This window comes from Typha latifolia, chromosome 5, assembly GCF_019914945.1.
Source record: "Typha latifolia isolate L0001 chromosome 5, TyphaL0001v2, whole genome shotgun sequence".
Classification (NCBI taxonomy): domain Eukaryota; kingdom Viridiplantae; phylum Streptophyta; class Magnoliopsida; order Poales; family Typhaceae; genus Typha; species Typha latifolia.
The window spans coordinates 5,662,797-5,686,435 of record NC_133090.1 but is presented as its reverse complement, the minus strand read 5'-3'; the positions used below and the strand labels follow the sequence as shown (position 1 = coordinate 5,686,435).

General features: G+C 35.1%; 1 protein-coding gene across 1 annotated transcript; it reads right to left on the bottom strand.

Annotated features, from left to right (window-relative positions):
* Positions 1-422: 422 nt before the first annotated feature.
* Positions 423-872, bottom strand: LOC140788472 (auxin-induced protein 6B-like). The gene has a single exon (XM_073137728.1). It carries the CDS (start codon positions 870-872, stop codon positions 423-425), a length of 450 nt encoding a protein of 149 aa, XP_072993829.1.
* Positions 873-23,639: the final 22,767 nt, after the last annotated feature.

Sequence of the window (23,639 nt, the reverse complement as noted above, 5' to 3'; positions counted from 1 at the left end):
GGGGATAAGTTCGTTGCAAAGCTTGAGCTCTTCTTGAAATTAGTATTTGTGACATCACAAGTCCACTAGTAGGTATTGTACATGCAAGTTGATATATATATAGTTTGTTTACTGGTACTTCAATGGTTAGGGACCACCGGTTTCCTCCAATATCTTGTAAATAGATACACACAAATATATGCTTAGGAAATCTATAGAATTTCCGCTCAAGAATTGCATGCCATAATTAATTAATCACATCATTTACAATATTTCTCTCACTCTCCCTCTCCCTCTCCCTCTCTCCCTCTCGGATTCGACAAGGGATGACTTCCGCCATCACTCTCCACTTCCTCTCACTCCATCCTTACAACCTCGTGAAAAAGCTTAAAAAAAAAAAGTAAAATAAAATAAAACTCAAAATTAGGTAATGGCTTATATGATCACCATATCGTCTTCTCGTCGTAACCACCGCCAAGCAATGGAACCGAGTCGCCGCGCCGCCATCCTCCTCCGCCACCTCTTCTGATCCCCACGTGATCGCAGCAGCAGCACGTGGAGGGAGCCGACCGCGAGCTCGAAGCGTCGGAGATGCGGCGGAGGATCTGCTCGAACAGCGACTCGTCGCAGGGCAGTGCGATCGGGCCGGGCTCGGAGGGGAAGCCGTACTCCTCCTCCGCTTGCCGGAGGAGCTGCCGGAACGCCGGGTGGTTCAGGTGCGCCGCCCGGACCACGAAACGCCGGGAGCTGCTCCCCACGCACACCGCCACGTGTCCGGCCGGCACGTCCGCTGGGGGCGCCGCCGCCGCCGCCGCCGACCCGGCGCGCTTCCGCCATTGCCGGAGAATCTGGCGCAGCCGCACTATGTGGTGGATCTTGCTGCATTTCCCCATCGCTTTCTCTTCCTTCCCCTCTCCCCCTCTATATCTCTCTGAAACTTCTCTTGTAATGAGATATGAGAATGGAATATAATGACTTTCAATATTTGGTTGGTGGGAGAGAGAGTCTTCGATCAGAGAGGAGGTGGGGAATATATAGAGGGAGAGTTACGAGAACGCCCCTGCAGTTTGAAAGAATCATGTAAATGGTTTTTAGTTTTTTATTATAATTTTATTATTCCAAGATAGATTTATTTTGGTTATATCAATCAAGCATGTGTAACATTTAGTAAATAAAAATAAAAAGAAACTTCCATTGCTCAATTTTTTTTTTCTTCCTGTACATCCTGACGACTATCCCAACTCAGTTGCATTTGAGAGGATTTTGAATGTCTAATAGCATAATACCTGGTACTAAAAGTAATTACTATTTAAGATGTAATCTTCTAAAGTAATTAATATTTAATCAACTTAGACTTGTAGTCATGTCACCGGAATCCTGACTTGGCCGCTATTCTCCTATCTGGCAAAAGATATGTAAAGAGACATTATAATGTTGGGGTTATCTCAATATAAATAATGTTAATTAGTTTAATCGGTTGCTTGGAAGTAGGAGCCTGGTATGAAACGATCGAGAGCTTATAGTTTATAGGAGGAAAAACGTAGGCGTGCATGGGGATGTGGGTACGAGTTGTATACCAAACCGTGAAGGCCGACAGCTCAAGCCGTCTATTGCTCTCCTTCTGTCGGCCAGTCATCACTCCAGTTTATCTTATTTCTTCTTCTACTACTCGTTTCTTGATCCAATTTTTTTTTTTTTCTTTCTTCTTCTACTTTTGTAGGAGTCTTTGCATTTGGAGGGCTAAATGTATTGATCGATCACAAGGTAGCCAAGAGAGTTTTTACATGCATGAATTCATGCTTCTTAAGGTGCAATACCGTGGGCTTTTAAACACGAGAGTGATCCATTAATTATAAGCTTGTCTTCCCTAGGAAATAATTAATTAGTTAGTGAATTAACAACTATTCTTCCTCCTTTCTCTTAGGGGATTTTATAAAATAGAGTCACCCTACCTTTGCTTCTATTAATTATTTAGCATTTGATCTCTATGTTATAAGAAATATTTAAATATTAAAGTACATAAAATAACCCTCAATACAATTATCTACCAAAGAGGCAACGAGTACTGCTGTGGAGGCGAGTGGTGCATGCTAACTTGCATGCGAGTATTATTATCATTATGCTTATGTATAAGCATAATTAAGTTAAGCTCATTTATATGGTATTAAGAAACTAAAATGGTTTTGGGGCAATAAAAGTGAAACAAAGGGGTCCAATGATAATTGATCTATGATAGGATGTTTATGACAGTAAAAGTAAATGTAGGGCATATGTTTTTATAAGTTTTCTATTTTTTTCTTATAATTATCGTAAAATTATAGGTTATTTATAGGATATATATCGAACGAAGAAATCATAGTTTTTCCTAAAAAAATAGAAAACCTTAATGATTTGAACGAGATGCACTCCTCTTTCCATTTGAGGCTCTCCGCCACATTTGTGAAGAGTAATTAATTGCAACTGGTCTCTCTCTCTCTCTCTCTCTCTCTCTCTCTCTCTCTCTCTCTCTCACCCTTTTGTTCGCATTCTACTGCATCAGTTCACAGCCCGCGATTGCAGCTTCAAAAGATTCATCCTGTCTAAAAGACAACTTCCTCATTTGACCTCAATTTGTCTACATCTCAATTATTAGAGTTTAGAATTCCATAGAGATGCTGCAAATTTTCTGGAAGACCTTTGGCTTCAAAAGTTTGGCTCCCTGATGGTGTTCATAGAAAAATATTAAGTGACTACTCAATTTTATCTCTTTCTTACTTCTAAAATAAGTACAAAATGGTCTCTAGAAAGTGCAAAATTAATCTCATGATAGTTACACGATATTTTTTATAACAGAAAAAAGATCTAATTGATACAGTACTTCCTCCTTGCCATGCATTATAAAGATCTCTAACAGTTAGTATGGATACCTTTCAACAGTAATTTTAAAGTATCTTTTCCCTATATCTACAGTTGATCAATATATAGTTGAGTGATAGCAAGTACATTCTAGGACAAGTGATTGGACTTTTGTGACCCTAAACCTACCTCTATGCAGCTCTTTTGGGCTTCACGAATACTTCACCCCAATGAGATGCCATGTGACATGTTATTAGTCTTTGACAACCCTTTAGAACTAGCCAAAGTCCAATGCTTTCCAGGCAATCGATTGGCAGAAACGTCTCTTAATTGGCAGCTGTAAACCCAGCAAAATAGCTAGCAAACAAGTAGTCAAAGAAGACTTTATGTGTCAAACAGCCTCGATTTGAATCTGAAGAACCCGTAGACGCATATGTTTAGTTAAATTATATTTTACCTTATTGTGCTTTGACTGATTTTGACTTATACTAGCATATTTTAAACTTAAAGTTAAACGCATATCTCTATCGTCTATGACTATATAGTCGGTTTTTTTTTTCATTCAATATAATAACATAAATGACTAAACTACCTCTATCATAGTTGACGCAAAAATTCTCGTTACAAACAAGTTGCTAAATAACCAAATTATCCCTATTATTATCCAATTAGATTATATATTTTATAGGGTAATAAAGTCCTTCTATATACGTGTTAACGGATAATGGTTGTAATTTGGTCTGAATCAAATCATAAAGAGGCTAAACTATAATTTAACAAACTATAATTTAACAAACTATAATTTAACAAACTATAATTTAACTTTTACTTATTTTCCTGTCTTTTTGTTTTTGATTTGGAAGGGTGAAATTTTAATTTCTTAATTATGTTTTCTGTTTTTGATTTAGAAGGGGTGAAATGATACATGGTGAAAAAACTCCTAGACACACGTATGTATCTAAATACTAGGCAATGATATCACTCGTTCGCTTAAGTAAAAGTCCGTAGAAATATTAAGAACGAAAGTAGAGATGAACGCCAAGATTTTAACGTGGAAAAACCCAAACGGGAAAAAAACCACGGATCCAAACTCGGATCAAAACCAATCACTAGAATAGTAGCAGTTATAAGACTGACTCTCAAAACAACCCGTCGAACCAAACGACTTTGTTCCTCTCAGTCTTGCTCGCTAGAACCCACGATTCACCGCTTCTCGTGATTGAAGTCCAATCTCAGTAACCCTCGAGATTGATCTTTCGTCTAGATAGCCCTTAAGACGAAAGATTAAGATTTGTAGATGAAAAGAGCCTTGTTAGTTGAAGAACCGATGTAGCCTCAAGAAGTCTCCTTCAATAATGCTTCTTCAACTACCCTAGAGATAGGGTTTCACAATCCTTATATATCATCTCCAAGATAGAGCCAAATCCAAATCTTATCCGTACTCACGAAAGTCCAATATTCTTAAACTTTGTTGGTGCGTTCGAACGGGCTCGAGTGCGTTCGAACGCGACAGCTTGAATTCTTCAGGTTGCGTTCGAACGCGTTTGTGAACGCAGCTCTCGGTCTGTGTGAACGCAGTACCCACGTTTGAACACATTTGTGAACGCGGCTCTCTGTCTGTGTGAACGCAGATTTCGCGTTCGAACGCGTTTGTGAACGCGGCTCTCTGTCTGTGTGAACGCAGATTTCGCGTTCGAACTCGTTTGTGAACGCGGTGTGAACTCGACGGCTTTTCTCCAATAATCTTGCAATTCTTCAAACCAGAGATATTCTAGACTTGTGTAAAGCTCATATACATGAAAAAATATACTTAGAATATTTTGTACACAATTGCCAACAAATAAAAACCTAACACATGGTTTTAAGGTTTCTCATCTGGGAAATGTTTTAAACCTCGTTAGCGAACACTAGTTTATTTCTAAGTTTAAAAAGACGAGAGAGGAGAGAGAAAAGACAACAGATAGCCATTTGAGTTTGAATGTTGTAAAAGAGTTGCCAAAATATTAAATTACCCCTGAAATAATTTGTATTTCTTTATATTATTTCTACCATTTCTCTACTTATTTAGAAATTTTGATTACAAACTTTTGTGTTACTAAAATTTTATATAATGGTAAGTTCATCCACACAAAACACTAATAATAAAAAAACAAATTATATTCAGCGTTTTACAAAAGATACTACAAATCGATACCAGTTAGTTCAAATTGTGGAATAGCCCCTCCTCGTTCACTTGTGGAATAGGAATAGGCTTCTTCTAGAATAAGCCTCCTTATTCTGGTATAGTAACTAAACAACATCTTACTTTATTCTAGTACATTTTAATATTCTCTCTCATCTTATTCTATACAACTTTTAAAAGCTAATTTATTAATAGTTAGAAATTACTATTTTACCCTTTTGAGTTGACAGCACTAATTTAACATCTAATTAGCTACAGTTTGATTTTCTTCTCTCTCTCTCTCTCTCTCTCTCTCTCTCTCTCTCCTCTTTCTCTTCTCTAGAAAGGCAGCCATGGCCTCCATCACTAAGCCAAACAACGAGCTCCCTCAACCTCTGCACACCTCTCATCCGACGAAGCATTTCGACCACGCTTCGTACGCATCTCCTCCGACGAAGTACTACGACCACGCTTTGCACGCCTCTCCTCCGACGAAGCAGTATAACCATGCTTTGCACACCACTCCTTCGACGAAGCACTATGACCACGCTTCACACACACTCTTCTTGCAGGAGCACATCTCTCCCATTTCTCTGATTAACCAGCATTAAAAAGATATACACAGGAGGGTAAAAATGAAGTAGACTGTGGGGTTATAACCAAGAAGAGCGGGATTATAACTCTGAATACTAGCGCACTGCGGATTTATAATCCCGCATTACCGCACAGTGCGGGGTTCTTACCCCGCATACCTGAGTCAGGGTTAGAACCCCGCATACTAGCATACTACGGGGTTATGACCTTGCAGCGCGAGAACAAATTTGCATCTTTCCGCATGGAAAAATTTGACACAATACACTATTTACACAAATTATAATGTATAAATTACTTGCGTGAATGTGGCATTTTGTCTTGCATTTCTCCATCGATGTGCACCTAATTCGGTTAAGAATACTTCAAAGTAGTGCCTTTCGACGTTTTTGTTGTAGATGCAAAGAGAGGTCATACAAACTACAACTTAGAGCCACCGTCATCCTCGACCACATCTCCCTATGGTGAGGCATCTCTGCTCTCACCAAATAGTATCAATGAACACCCGAGTGTAGGGCTATAACCCTGCATAATGCAGGGTAACACTCTGCACACTAAAGTGCGTGGTAATACCCTGCACATCGGGAGTGCGGGGTTATAACCCCATACTATAACCTTGCACAATGCAGAGAAGTCGCAATAAAAAGGCCCCATACTATTTACTATTTAACATATAGTAGGGTATTTTCGTTATTGGGTTTAAAACATTACCAATTCTCAATATAATTTTATTATTTTAATATCAACTTTATATCACATCAAATATAATTATTACATCTTATACTAGTATTGAACTAAACATTACAATAGCTTATACTAGTATTAGCCATCTTTTTCTGGTTTTAAAAATTAGAATACTTATGCCTATTCCACCTTTAATCTACAAGTGAACGAGGCTTATTTAGGAATACAATTCCTAATTCTAGAAAATATCTAAACATCATAATAACCTTATTTCAGAATACAAATATTATTCATCAAAATTATATCTTATACTGCACATTAACCTAATTACTAATTTACCCTTGATATCTATCGTGTCAACCTAGTTAGTATCAAATCAAAGGTTATTAATGATAATTTTATAAGAATTTTATATTTCTTATCTTTTTCTTCACTTTATATCACATTAAAGAAAATTATTACTTATAGAATATAAGTGAAGATAAGAATAGTTATTCCTAGAATAAAGACCTCATTTTAAAAATAATAAACAATAATACCTATTTTAAAATTTACCTTATTTCTAAAGTAAACAAGCCCTAAGGAATAAGTCCACTTGCTTTAAATCAGTTCAAATTGATCGCCAAAAACAGCAAAGAAAAGTTTAGAAATACAATAAAGCTTGGTGTTTCCTATGGTGAAACTCCCAATAAGAATTGAAAACGTTCATCACACTCTATAAAAGATATCTATATGTAGAACAAAGTGATACATCCTATCCAAGGATCCCTTACATAAAAGAGCTTCAGTTTCTATCACCGTGTGAGGAGTTATTACTTCAAGTTTTAATCAAACATTAGATGTATCTTGTAGTACTTTGGAAGGGATGAACTAGAGTTTAAAGGGAATATCATCGAAAAAGAATTCAAGGAGCTTCAAGTTCAACTTTTATGAGTTCTTAGTTTCCTCACATAGTATACTTCAAAAAAATATGAATCCTTATGTATGATATGATATCAATTAAATTTTCTTAAATATACGCCCCAAGAAATGAGATCTATCACGCACTATCAATATAAAATACTAAAAAATAAAGCATGAAAAGATAATAAATTTTTACATGGAAGAACAGTAAACTGAGTAGAAATTCTTGAATCCAAACTTGAATCGAAACAATCACTAAAATCTATAATAGTTATAAGAAACTTATAGATTATCCATCAATCTTTACAACTCAATCTATAACAATCTTATTTGTTAGACCTCATAATACACTTTTTCCCATAAAATCTTTCTAAACCTTAGTGACCCTCGAGATTGATCATTTTAATTTAGTGATCCTCAAGACTTAATTCTTCTAGTTTGATATAGATACGTAGAGTTGCGAGCAATTTAGCACATTCCATCTAAAACTGGATGGTGATCTTGGTCTCAAAAAGATGATCTAAAGATATGATAAATGACTTACCTAGGGTTAGATTAAAACACCCTTATATACCCTATAAGGTATAATATTCCTTCAAAGAGTCTTCACCGATTCTCTTAGAGATATATAATATTGCTTTAAAAATTCTCTACGAATTTATTTAGAGATAAAGAAGAATATTGCTTTAAAGATTCTCTATAGATTCTTTTAGAGATAAGACAAATACCTTTTAGATAGAAAGCAAAAAGATCTCCGGACATATTTCAGGTAATAATGTAATCTATGAAAAATCCTCGATGTATTCAAATGCAAGTAAAGTTGTTTGAACGCCTTGATTTGAAATCCTCCTAAGACTTAAAAAATTTCAATATTACATCTTCAAATCACTTGTATATATGAATCCCTTGACTTCAAACTAACCTTTCACTTCAATATTCTTAACCAAATATCTCATAACTTCTCTTAATTTATCATAACTTATGTATATGCTTATATATAAAATCTAGACAATTTATATTAATAAAATTTTATTTTGAAACAGAATTTGTCAATTACATGAGTACAAATAAAATCTTACAATCTTTCCCTTCGACAATTTATTCGACAATTTATGACAAAATAGAATTTTCTATAATAGAAAATGTCCACCTATAATAATGTACTCAAAATTTTAGCTGAAAGTTCCAAATATCTCATTCAGATAAAATATTGTTCCTCATGGAAAAATAACTAGTCCCTAGTGTTTTTATGTGATGCATCCGTAGATTTCACAATAACTACACAGAGATCAAAACATTATAGTTTTATAGAGAAAGGATGCAAGATAAATAATGCAAGATAACTAAGTATAAGTATATTGAACACCTCGAGCAAAAACTCACTCTAAGGTCCAGTAAACACAATCAATTGTAGGTTCTCAAATAATCACTCTACAAGGCAGTAGTCACTTGAAATCAACTTCAAGATGGACTGAACACAAAATAAAACACATTATTGAAGTCAAACCACACTTATTATTATTATTATTATTATTATTATTATTATTATTGCCCTTTTCTTGTAATGCACAATATTTTTTTATTTTTTATTTTTATTTTCATGAAGAGTAATATAATTCACAAATAGTGAGCGGTATCAAACTGGACACAACAAAGAACACTAAGCCCTTATTTACTTATGGAATATGAATAGCCTTATTCTAGAATAAGCCTCCTTATTCTAGTATAGTAACTGAAAAAAAAATAGGTTATTTTGGTATACTTACTAATTCATCATTCTCTCTTATCTTATTTCTTACAAATTAAAAAATATTTTAACAATAATTTGCTATTATTATTTTACCCATAAATTAGACAGCACTTAATTACATGTCACCCAAATACAGTTGAGATCCCTTCTCTCTCTTCTCTCTCTTCTCTTGAAAGTTAGGCATGTCACATAAATATACTATTATATTTATATTGTAATACAGTACAAAGAACATAAGTCTGCACTATCACGCACTACATAGCTATATATCTACATTGTCACACATTACATAGTTATATATCCGAACTATCATGCACTATATAGTCATATGTCAACATTGTTACGCACTATATAACTATATCTACACTGCCACGCATTTATAAGTTTGCATTTATCCTAGTGCAAATATATGGAGCATTTTAAGTTAGTAGTTGTAAAACAAAATAGGGTTAATTATGCTGACATCCACTGTACTATACCCGATTTTTATGAAGACCCTTCTAAACTTTTTTAGTTTATAATGTCACCCCTAAACTTTAGAGCAAAGTAAAACAGGTAATGCTGGTGATGAAAAATGTGTAATGACCAACTATAGCCCTAACAAATTTTTTTGTCATCTATTTAGCCAGCCAAAAATAAATAAATTTATGAAATTACCTAAATACCCTCAACTAACTTATACAAGTCTTCAAAATAAATTACTCCACTACATTTCCTCATCTCAAACCCACTCTTATCTCCTTACCTTCCTTTGCCTCATCGTTGGTAGCATCAACGCCGACCGCGAGGGATAAGATCTTCTCTAGGGAGCGGTGGCAAAACATGAGCAGGAGGGAGCTCACCCACGCCTCCCCGTCCTATGTGGCATGGCCCTCGTGCTGCTCCCTCCATAGCGACAATGTTGCAGTGGAGGCTTGTCGGCACCCTCGCCCGTGGGGGGCAACGAGCCTTATTGTGGGCTATAGCGTCGTCTGGGAGGGGACACAATTTGGTCAAGTCAAGCCTGCCAGGCGAGGTCCACTACAATGCCATCGTCTTCCATGAGCTCTCCACTACAATGCCTTGAATCTCGTGCCCCAGCGTTGCTGCCTAATTCGCGAGCGCATCTTGATAAAGGAGGTGGAGCGCATAGCGAAGGACCCGCAATTGTTTGTATTCCCTCGATTTACGCTGAGGTGGTGTTGCAAGCATCGAGGAGGCTGACAATGAAGTCAAGGTGTGCGAAGAGGGTAGGGCAGGGGGAAGGAGGGAGGTCCCGATGTGGTGGAGACATCACTGTGTATCTCATCGGCGTCGTGTTACGAACCAGATTTGGAACGATCCAACCGTAGGATGATAATAAAAATTTAGGGGAGGTAGCCTTGTGAGTTAGGGTTCTAATGGCTCTAGTTTCACCTAAATCTAATGTCAAGATGAAAAGATAAAATAAAATAGTGGAGTTAGGTCAAGGAGGGCAAAATGGTAATTTTTGACATTGTGGCGGTCGTCGGAGGGTGGTGGACGGCCAAGGGTAGTGTTGGATGGCCGTATTGTATAGTGGTTGCTAGAGGTAGGAGGTGGCTTTGGTTTGGAGGGTTGGGAAGTTACTACGAATATGATCTACTTCTAGAAAGATAAAGTAATCTAATGGCTAGATAAGGACGAAAATAATAATTGGCTAAATTTAGATTTCTTCTCATGATCATTATCAACACATATCCACCCCTATTTATAGGAGTAAAATCCCAAGCGGATCGGATCCACATGCGATTTATCCGATTTATTTAAAATTCAAAGTAGAAAGATAAAGCTAAGTAACTAATTTGACTCACCTCGACATGACTCGACTTAACCCATATGGTCGGATCGTAATAATCCACCACGCTTTTGACACCTTGTCCTCAAGGTGACTAGTCTCTCATGCCCTTGTACTGATATAACTTGTCGTGCCAATCAGTGGATTCGAGTTCGTCTTCTTCGAGTCTGCCTAGGAACATGACGTGGGCTGGTTGGCACTTGCATTTATGACCGAGGGTAAATCGATCATCATAGTAAAAATACAAGCCTTTTCTTTGGCGCTCTTCCATGTCGTTGGGTACAAAGCAGCGCGTTATCAGCTGTCGATTAGGTTGAGCCGTTGGTGCAAGCTGAGTCAGGGCAGATGCTGTCTCTAGTGGGCCGTGGGCTGTGGGCTTGGGCCGCCTTTCTTCTCGCCTCCTGGCGGATTTGGTTCAGCTGATCCAACTTGGACTTCAGAATAGCTAAGGAGAATGCCTCGTCAAAAGTAGTGGGCCTCAAAGCCTTGACCTCAGCCTGAATATCAGGCCTAAGCCCACTAATGAAGGTACTCTTCAGGGCTGAGTCAAACTAGTTAGTGACTCGGTTGCATATCCGCTCGAACTCCTCCTAGTAAGCTCAAACTGTTGTTGATTGAGTCAGCTTAGTCAACATGGCATGAAAGTCCTTGTACTGGGTCGGACCGAACCGAGCACAAATCGCATCTGCAAAGTCCTGCCAAGACTCGAATAGTCGAGTCCGCTCAGCCAACTAGTACCACCTAATTGCCACGCCCTCCAAGTGGAATGAGGCTAACTGGACCTTCTAGTGGTCGGGCGTGCCATGGCATGTGAAAAATTGCTCCTCTAGATGTAGCCTCATGAGTTATAGTTCTAATGACTCTTGTAGGACCTAAATCGGATGTCGAGATCAAAAGATAAAAATAAAATAGTAGAGTTAGGCCAGGGAGGGCCGAACGGTAACTTCTGACATTGTGGTGGTCCTCGGAGGGTGGTGGACGACCAAGGGTGGTGGTGGATGGCTGTATTGTAGGGTGGGTGCTAGAGGTAGGAGGTGGCTAGGGCTTGGAGGGTTTGGATGTTTCTACGACTATGATCTACTTCTCGAAAGATAAAGCGATCTAACGGCTAGATAAGGACTAAAATAATAATTGGCTAAATTTAGATTTCTTTCCATGATCATTATCAACACATGTCCACCCTTATTTATAGGAGTAAAATTCCAAGCGTATTTTATATACATGCAGTTTATCTAATTTATTTGAAATTCAAAACAGAAAGATAAAGTTAAGTAACTAATTTGACTCGCCTCGACTTGACTCGACTTAATCCATATGGTCGGATCGTAACACGCCGTGGGCGGTAGCATCGTCAAGGAAGGAGAGAATAGAAAGAGGGAGGGAACGGGGACGAAAGAAGGAAGATGAGGGTATTATTGTTGGACCAAAATAAAATTATCTTCCCTCTAACAAGGGCATTTAGGTTATTTCACATCTAAATTGACTACCATATAAGTTGACTCCCCTAATTTATGTGACAGTACACCAATAGAAAGATGACATTGAAATTTTTTTATAGTTTAAGAGTGATATTGTAATCTAAAAAAGTTTAGGGGATCTCTGTGAAAACTAGATATTGTAGCGGAGGTGTCAATTTAATTAACCCAACAAAGTATTATAATTTCAAATAATATATATTATTACTACTATCTTACATCAAATGAAGGATACTTGGTCATTTGATATAAGACATCTTCCCAATACAAATTCACTATTATCCAATATTTTAATATTAAATTTATGTCATATTAAATATAATTAGTACTTATTATTCTAGTATTTAATTAAATAAAACAATAGCTTATACTAGTATTAACTCTCTCATCTTTTGGTATTAAAAATTAAAATATTTATTTATTTAAATTTAGCCTTATTTCATAAATGAATGGGTCCTAAACACGTAATAGTCCTAACCATTGAGTGATACTAAATTGTAAGGTCAATCAGAGTGAGTCTAGCCAATGTTCTAATTGTTAAAGAAAAATTACTCATGAATCAGTGCCCACACTAAGAGGCAAATATGATAGCTATAATGATCAAAGTAATAATGGACATACTAAGTCATCCAAATGAAGACCATAATATAATAATCTGCTTTCAAACTAGATATGTTCATCTAAGATGCATTACAGATTTCTAAGTTTTCTCATTTTTTGAACAAAACATAAATAAAAATAAGAAACTCAAATTAAATAAAACTAACAAAATGCTGAAATGCATAAATGACCAACCAATCCGCAAATAATCTAAAACGCAAAAACAAGATGTATACACAAAAATATATATGCTAGGGTATATAAATAAATAAATAAGCAAACTCTATCTAGCCAAAATTTTCTATTAAGAGATCACTTGATAACTTCACCTCGAAAAGGTATTAAAATATCTTCTTTCCTAATTCAAATTTATCTAGTTTTCATCCTATATAAAATTATGTTTAGATTTTTATAAAATAATACATTGTAGTCTAATATGCCCGATTACACTACAGTGATAACAAATAGATATTTGAAAACTGTTCCTTCTGAACATGTTGTATAGGAATGACATTTTTGACCTAAGACGGTGATCCTCTCATTTTTATTGATTGCTCTCAAGACCTAGATCACAATTCTTTCTTATAGGAAAGAAAGTTGAAGTTGTATCTTTGCATCCTAGCCCTACATTCTTCTTTTTCTCTTCTTGAGCTCCAAATAATTTGCTCAGTTTCTTGGAACTTACATCAAGTTTATTAAATGAACTCTTAGCTTTTTCTAATTCAATTCAAGAAACTTAACTCGTTTTAAATAAGCTTATACTCAAAAAAACTTGCTCATGCACATTAACTTTTAAAAAATTAATTTTATCTCATAATAAAAAAATATTTATAAATTATAGAGTTTGAGTTTAAGACATCATTATCCAATTTTTATTTGAACTTTAAATTTTCTTTTTTGAGATGCTCCACCTTCCTAGACAATTCATATACTGCCACTTTCAGATTTCCTATAAGCTTTATATTAGTCTTTTTGATTTTGTAGGATTCTTTGTATAGTGCATTATAGGCTGCTTGGGTGTCCATCTTGTTGTCATGTTGGAATCGTTTTCACTTTCCTCCCTGACATTTAACATCTCACAAGAACCATTAAAAGATAATAAGGAAACAGTAAAAGCAAAATCAAATAAGTAAGAGAGAGAAAGCTACATAAGCTGAGAAAAAGTAAAAACACGACAAATATGCAACCACTTAGAAAGTCTGTCTCCCAAATGTTTATGCTTCATCTTTTACCCATAGAATGTCATAGTTACTACTCTATGACTAGTATTACGAACCAAATCTAGAATGGTCCATTTAAAGGATGATCCTGAGATTTTGAAGATTAGTAGTCTCAAAAGTCTCGGATCTAATGGCTTTGAAATGAAGTCAATCGTAGATTCGAATGAAAATTTATGGCTAAAATAGTGGAACAAGGCCAGAACAAGACAGAAATAAGAAAAATCGATGGTTGCAAAGGGTGGCAGACGGCCGTGGGATGGTGCTGGTCAACTATATGAATGGGTGGCTTGTGGAGATAGATGGTGGCTAGACTTTGAAGGTGGATATATGATTTTTAACTTAGATCTATTCCTAGAAAAAATAGGCAGCTACGATTGAAAGTAATACAAGATAAATAAACTTTACTTAGCTTAACTCAATATTCATTCTAGGCATAAACAATTAGGGCCGCACTCCACCTATTTATAATGGCTAACCCTAGACTGACTTTCATTAAAATTTATCTTATTAACTTTTTTAATTCAACTAGGACTCTTGCCTTAAGAGTTTTCCTAAACTTAATTGGACTTATTTTAGCAGCTTACATAAGCATGAATAAATTAAAAGATAAATAGATTCAACTCAGTCGACTCAACTAACTTAACCCATATAGTCAGATTGTAGCAATCCATCACGCTTCCGATTCCTTGTCCTCAAGGTGACTAGTCTCTCAATTCCTTATACTCGTATGGCTAGTCATGCCAATCAGTGGACTCGGATTCACCCTCGAGTTTGCCTAAGAATATGACGTGTGCTGGCTGGCGCTTGCATTTTTTCTTAGGTGTAAATTGGTCATCATAGTAAAACACAAACCTTTTCTTCTACGCTCCTCCAAGTTGTTAGGTAGAAAGCAGTTCGAGATCATCTAGCAATTAGGCTGAGCCGTCTACGTAGTCTGAGTCGGGGCAAATGAAGTCTCTCTAGTGGGCTAGGGGCTTGGCCTATCTTTTTCTCTCCTCATGTGATTTGTGCTCTCTTCAGAGCCAAGTCAAACCAGTTAGTGACCTAGTTGCAGATCCGCTCAAACTCCTCCTAGTAAGCTCAAACTATAGTTGACTAAGTCAGCTTAGTCAACATGGCCTGAAAGTCTTCGTACTAGATCGGACTAAACAAAGCACAAATCGCATCCGCAAAGTCCTGCCAAGACTCAAATGGTTTAATCTGCTCTGCTAACTTGTACCACCTAATTGCCATGCCTTCCAACTGGAATAAAGCTAGCTGAATCTTTTGGTTATCGAGTGTGCCATGGTACGTGAAAAACTGCTCCGCTAGATAGGTCCAGTCTAATTGGTCTCTTCAAAAGAATTTTGGAAAATTAAGCTTGATAGTCCCAGCTTGGATCCCAAAATATGGCCTATCATCGCAGGCCAAGTGACGTTGTGGTTGAGGCTGGTCACATAGGGTATGGGCCCACGGGTCTGACTCATGTCGCACCCGGGCTGCATGCAGGTTTGGCTCAGTTCGATGGCATAAGCCCAGTAGGTCGCTCCACCATTCATCCTTGGGCTCATACCCGTGCTCAGGTCATGTTCATAGATCCCAAACTAGTCCACTCGAGGTGGTTGAATTGGTTAGCGAAAATCTGGCCTACCTAAAAAATTGCTCATTTTATCACCTTCATGCATTTGCCCTAGTCCTAATCCTAAGGCTGAAATTAGATTTTGGCTTTGGGGCACCACCATAGACTACTATAACTTCGGTGGAGGCTAGGTAGGGTAGGTGGCCGATGGCGTCGCCATCCCGGGCAGTCCACACAGCGGCAAGTGGCGGTGGAAGGCCGAACTCAAGCTCAGGTTTGAGCTGGTGCAGCATCCATGGCACATCGCCGATGGGTCCACCAACCCCTAGTGGTTGCGGAAGGGACCCATGGCCCCACTACAGGAGAGCAGCAGTGGCAGGAAGCCCCAGCGAAGCCACCTCGATGTAGGGTAATTCCCGTGGTGGTGGCTATCAGATTTGGTCGCCCAACGTTCTCCATTGGTGGTCGTGGAAGCATCGAACTCGTGGCCACCAGCCGTGGGTTTGCTATAGAATAAACCATCGTTGTTGGCAGTCTTCCGGCCGGTGCTAACAAGAATGACAACCTAGGCTTGAGTATGGGTGATCCGAGGAAGGTATTGGACATGGAGTTCGTCGCCGGTGGGGTCTCGATCGCCTCTGGTGGGAAGCTAGGATTTTTGGCCCTAGCTTCCACTGCGAGTGGGGAATATTATGTTGGGGTTGTCGTAGTGGCGATGTTTTGGGTTTGCAGAGGATGGGGGGGTGGGGGTCTCCACCTTGGCCAAATGAGGGGTCGAGGCCATGGTTTGGGCTGGCTCGTCCCCTCCCTCACAGCTTGGATCGTTCATGCCGTGGGGCATGTTTCAGCTATGGCCAGCGGTGTTGGCGGCTTGGGTTGGTCATGCTAGGCTAGGATAACCACCATCAAGGCCTAGATTGCCATCTTGATCCTCTCGAAGCTCTCCTTAGTTGACTCTCTCAACGTCTTCACTTATGAGGGTGGCTCTTCATTGGTGGTTGCCGACGGTGGTGGCAGCGCTGGGGAAACATCCACAAAAACAGAGATTAGTTCCTGGTTCTTTAAGGTGGCTCCTTCCTCTTCATCTTCTTTGATCTCGTGCTAACCATCAGCTGAGGAATGTCGGCTCTAATACTAATGTTACGAACCAGATCTAGAACGATTCGTTTGTAGGATGATCTTGAGATTTTTATAGGTAGTAACTTTAGAAGTCTAAGATTTAATGGCTTTAGAATGAAGTCAATTGGAGATCTGAAAGTCATGGCTAAAGTAGTGAAGCAAGGTCAGAATAAGGTAAAAATAGGAAAAACTAATATTGTGGAGGTCGTCGGAGGGTGACGGACTACTATGTGATGGTGGTGGTCGGTCGTATGAGTGGGTAGCTCATGGAGGTAGATGGTGGCTAGGGTTTGAAGGTGGAGATAGGGTTTCTAACTTAGATCTACTCATAGAAAAAATAGACAGCTACGATTAAAAATAATGCAAGGTAAATAAATTTAACTGAGCTTAGCTCAATATTCATTCTAGGCATAAAAAAATTAGGGTTGCACTCCACATATTTATGGAGGCTAAAATAAGACTCTTACCTTAAGGGTTTCCTAACTTAATTGAACAATGGCCTTTATTCGAGGAATAATTATTCTTATATTCACCAATATTATAGAATAATTATGTAGTAATTACTTTTGATGTAACATAAAGTAAAATAAAAATAAAAAAATTATTTTATTTATTTTGAAATTATGATAACTACCCTTTGATTTGATATAAAATAGATTGATAGGATAGATATCAAGAGTAAATTAATAATTGAGTTAGTGTGTGATATAAGATATAATTTTAATAAATAGTATTTGTATTCTAGATTATGACTATTATGATGTTTATCTATTGTTCTAGAATAAAAAATTATATTCTAGAATAAAATTATTTCAAAATACTCTTTTAGGAATAATTTCTTCCTTATTCTAAAATATGACATCTTAATAGAATAACACTAAATATCATAATACTCATATTCTAGAATACAAATACTATTTGTCAAAATTACATCTTATACCACACACTAAACTAATTACTAATTTACCCTTGATTTGATTATATGTTCTCTAAAGTCTCTTATCATAATTCTTCACTCCTGACTCCTCTCTCTTAAATATCTTACCATTGTCTTATCATAATTTATCATTCTTTTCTCATCTCTCTTAAACATCTTATTAATAATATCATAATTCATCACTCCTCTCTCTTTTCTCTTAGTCTCTCTCAAATACTTATAAAAAGTAACATATGAACAATATTCAATGAACAATACTATTATTATTATTATTATTATTATTATTATTATTAAATATTATTTTAATCATAAATTTTTAAACATTTATATATATTAAAAAATTAATTAATAATATAATATTTAATTACACATAGTAAAGAAACATTTATAATCTAATATTTTTAAAAAGAATTGGATGCTATCTTTATCGAAACATTTTTATTTTACACTAGATAAATAAAAATCCAACTTAAAAGTATAAATGTCAACAATGTAATATTTCATGAAAATAAGTAACTTTAAAAAGTATTATTAATATTATTTTATCCTATGTTTAAATATAAATATATATTCCAAATTCTTAACAAAATAATATTTAATTTGAATTATGAAAATATTGTATTATTAAAATAATTTATAATAGTATTAATAATAGGAAAAAGTATAAAATTAATAAACCAATATGTTATCGAAATAAATATTTATTCAAAGATAATATAATACATTTTTTATTTAAATTATGTATTTACCTAATCAAATATTTATTTCTTTAAATAATAAAATAGGAAATGTTGGAAAAAAATATGAAAGAGTAAATATTTTAATATTATTAATAATGTCATATTTTAACATAAAATAAAAGATATGTTTTCCATGTAGAATAAATAATTTTAAAAATATTTTTTTGTAAGAACTAAATATGTAGGATTAAATATATAGAAGAATATATATTAATAAATCAATATTTAATAAAATTATATATGTTAAAATTATAAGAATTTATTTTTATAAGCATTGCATAATTATATCTCAAACATTACACCTACCTTTCAAGCATTGCATACCCACTTTGATAATACAAGTGGATAACAAATATGTAGCCGTTGCGTAAATAGTTTAATATGAATTATTACACACCTAGTTATTGCATACATAACAAGTATTGCACACATTGCATGAATAATTATCAACCACTGCATATGATATCTCAAGCAACACACATCTGCCGACGACCTCTTTCCCGTTGCACATGAAGTAGCATCTTCTTAGCATTGCGCAGCTAGAAATTAAACACTACAGAGTTAGCGGCCTCCAAAGCATTGCACATGTAGTAGCGCAATACAAAAGCATTGTATGTATATCGAATGATAATGCATATATGGATGCATTCATTGCATATATATACAACTAACTTATTTAACAGTCAATCTATATTATCAATCTATGTTATATTAAATTAAAATATAATTTTATCATTTTAGATAAAAATAAAATAGTTTTCCATCTTTAGCATATGTGGATGCATTTATTGCACATATATATATATAAAGCTAACTTGTTTAATAGTCAATATATCCCATCAATCAATTTTATATTAAATTAAAAAAAAATTTATATATTAGATAAAATTAAAATAATCTGTTCTCATCTTTTACCTTATGTTATATGACATGAAAGATAATTATTATGCTCTTATTCTAGAATTAAAGTGAGCATACAAATATTTACTTTGAGAATAAATTTAGGTATATTTAAGTAGACTAAGAAAATATGGTATTTAATTATGAACTAAGCTATAAGTATAATTATTATCTATGATGTGATGTGAAAGATTAAAAATGTGTTTGTTTTTTTTTTTGATAAAACAAATATGTTTGTTTTAGAGAGAAAGATATGATATATAAAATTAATAGATCAAAATACTATTTGACTTTGATTATTTTAATTAAAAATATGTTTTTATCAATACAGAGCTTTTAAATAACTGGCTCGCTGGCGTATACGGCCATGCATGCACGTAAGTCTGTATGGGCTTACAATTTTTTTTTTAATTCTTATCTTTAAAATAACATAAGGTTAATGTTGTATTTTTATTAAATAATAACATATAGTTACTATTTTTATTTTTCTTTTATTTTTGTTATAAGACCGTAAGGCCATATTTTGTTAATATTTTTCTGATATTATTTTTTTAATATTTTTTTAAGAAGTTTTAGTGTTACAAATTTTAGAAAGTGAGTTATTGCCGACTTAAAACATCTTGCTGGCTTAGAAACTCACAAATCCGCAACCACTAGTATCCTATAATTTATTGCGGGCTTAACAAGTTTTTTAAAGAAAAATATATTTATTTTAGAGAGAAATTAAAGATAGAGGATTTGGAATAAATGTGTAATTATTATTTTGATTCGACGCAAAAAAGTAAAATAAATGCAAGTCGGTAATTTTTTTAAACTCATATTGAGCCAGCCAGTAAATTATATTAAATAATAAATTTTTAATTTCTCCAATTGTGTGTACAAATATATTTTTATATATTTTTTTTTTGTCGGTGACGGTGAAAGATGAGCACTTTTATAATAAAAACATAAAATTCAAATTGGAAGGAGAGATAGAAGAGAGAATATTAATAATAACATAAAAATAACATATATAAGTTATTTCAAGGATAAATATTGGGAATTAAAATTAGTCAGAAATGAAATGATAAATAAAATAATGTTTGATTACTAGAACATGACCAAGTTTAGAAACGCCTTGTACTCGAACCAAACAGGAGTATAGTTAGCTTAATGTGAGGCCCGAAACAAAGCCATACCAACTTCTTTTATTGAATTATACCACCTAACTTTGTCCACCCGAGTACATACCCTAATACCACTAACAATACTTTTACAAATTTGCGGCGCGAGTGAAACCCACCACGTGCACGAGGGTGATATGATCTCTTCTTCTTTTCCCACCTCTTCTTTTTATTTGCTCGTTTAAAAGGTAGTTGGAGAGCTTGGAAGATGATGCTTTATATTTAAACCACAAATAATTTCCACCACTCAATCCTCACACATGTGCAAGTAAGCAAATAAGACCATCTCTCTTATATGCTGTAGTTATAGTAATCATTGAATATCACACGTGCATGAGAGATTACTCGATCTCATATTAAAAAGAAAGAAGAAGAAGAAGTCTATATTATAGACTCAATTGGGTTGCTATTGGACTTCAAAAATTTGTGTCAGATATATAAAAAGTGAGTTTCAGTATAAGAGCTGAACTTGAAATGAAGCGAGAACAAGTAGGCCTTGCAGAATTAAGAACATGAGAACTGAAAAGAAATCTCTAATTGAATTTTAGTGGGCTTGTAAAAGGGATCCCATGTTCTTCATATTATAGATAGAGAGTTGAAAGAGATTGCATTGGGTTTAAAGACATTCACATGGGTAGATGTCAGTGCTAAAATAATTGGATGCATGTGAGTGGTTCAAGAGAGAGAGAGAGAGAGAGAGAGAGAGAGAATAGAATCCACCACCAGTAAAGAGATGGATTTGGTATTCTGACTACCCCCTGATTCAGGCAATAGTAGCGGGAGAGAGAGAGAGAGAGAGAGAGAGAGAGAGAGAGATTTATAATGGAGTCAGTCAAAGGCCTGAATACTGAGCTATATAGATGTATGCTCTGAAAGGAGTCAGAAGATGGCACATGCAATTAATTAAATAACTGTAGGTATATAACATAACTCTCCACGCCCGGACTATGGCTCAAATGAGTACTCACTGCCAACTTGTGCCTACTTTAACTTATCTTCCCAAGAGACAAGTGACAGAGGTAATCTTTGGTTTATCTAGCAAGTTATCCTAAAAAGAAAAAAAACGAGTGTTCCGTAAGTCTGAGCGTCAAACGAAAATAATGTACCAAAATAAGTTAGTAATAAGCTTATTTATGGAAGAAGGTCACTTCTAACATCTATCATCTATATAGTTGTTCCACATTGATGCACCACCAAATAGAGTCAGTCGGCTGTCGCAGACGACTGCAGCAGTTCATACAAATCTTCTCCCCCACCCCCACCCTCTCTCGCTCTATATATATATGAATATGAATCATTGATTGCATTAGTTGTTTCACTCTATATATATATATATATATACCGAGAGTTATTTATAAGGGGTGTTGTACTTACTACTTAGGCTAAGTTAGTGCAATTTGTTTAATCCTACTTGCATACAAGTAGTTCTCTAGGTGAAAAATATAGAATAAATAACTAGAAAGCTAGCACCCTACATGTTTAAAAAGTATGTAAAGCTAAAGCAACAAAAACATCCAAAACATACACAATAGTAAACAATAAGATATACGTGGAAGCCTCTCTATCACACAACAAATTAATACAAAGAACGGGCCGACCCGAACAAATTACTAATGAGATGCAAGCTACATGCATTATCTCCTTTTCTAAGCAGATGGTGGTGGGGAAGACAGGTTTAGCTACTCAAGATCTTTGGCTTTCAAGCTCCTATATAGCGGAGAGAGATACTAGTTGATCGATGACTCTGATTAAATATTAAAACCTCCTATCTAGATCAGCTGCAATGCCACTAGTCAAACACAACTGTGTTTGTCGATCGATCAATATGATGATATTAGATAACTAGTTCTGATTTGTGCCCTCGGATGTACGATGATGTTCAACCGTGAAATGCTGCTTGATTGGTACTATTCTAAGAAGATACAATAATTTTAGAAAAGTGCATTTTGTTGGCGGTAACAATTGGTTCTAAAAGTTACAAAAAATTTGATATAAGTAAATAAATTAATAAACTCACGGATTACAAAATGTAAATTTCTGTATAGTCGAGTCTAGTGTTGGATATTATCTCCATAAGACCAATTTGCCCTTCACAGATTGCTTCTGAAATAATAGACTTCGATCTTTCATAATATAACGACTATCTTGCACTTAAAAGGAAGTAGTTATTTGAATGTCTTGTTGAATCTGAACCGTATTGTACTCCCTCTTAAATGCAGACAGAAGACTCAAATCAGACTTGAATTGAATGAACAAAATTTAGTGAAAAATAATGCATCATTTTGGGTTTTAACTAATTAATAGTTTGTTGTGAAGAAATACACCATTTTGAGTTCAACCAACCAATAAATTAACTATTCTAATCGAAGGGACACCACTTCGGATTCAACCGAACTCGATCCGAACATGTATCAAACAAAATAATTTTGGGGTTGACCCATGCGCGAACCAAACTAAGTTGGGTAGTTTGCGTGTGCGAGTTAATTTGCATAGTATATTTTATCTATAAAATAGATACTTATTTTGGGTCCCAAAACCCATAAGAAGTCTAATACTTATATACCATGCTAACATTTCTTAAATATCCAATATGGTACTAAACTTATTTTTTTTTATTTTTCATTGTCATGATACCCACTTTAGAGCCAATTTTCATTAAGTTCTCTTCATAAATTTGAATAAGTGAATATATGACAATAAAATATTCTTTAAAATAAATTAATTCTATCATTAATAATATGTGAACCCCACTTTATAAGTTATATCAAATACATGATATTTTCGACAATTTAAGCTGATTTCTTTAGTCTAACCATCTAAGCATTATGTGTCTTAATCATATACAATATTTATAAGGCTGTACGCATGATTTAGAATATGTTTTGTGTCTATGAAATTACCACCTATATTACTGTGCTAGCAAACTCTCTTTTAGCAATTTCAAATACATTAATTTCCTAAGTACTTCTGTAGGGTCGAGATAACCTCCTAAATAAGTAAAAGCACGACACACTTAGATATCTACACCTTAATATTCAAAACTAGATACCAAATAAAATACAAGTGAAGCAAATGTATAGTTCAATTTGACATATGAGCACCATAATGAAACCAAAGTGAACCAAAATGAAGCATGAGTAATTCAATTTCAGCATAGTGATTTCAACATGAGCAGCAATATGAGAATGGAAGATATAATATTCTGCAATCCGAATATTCTTCAATTAAA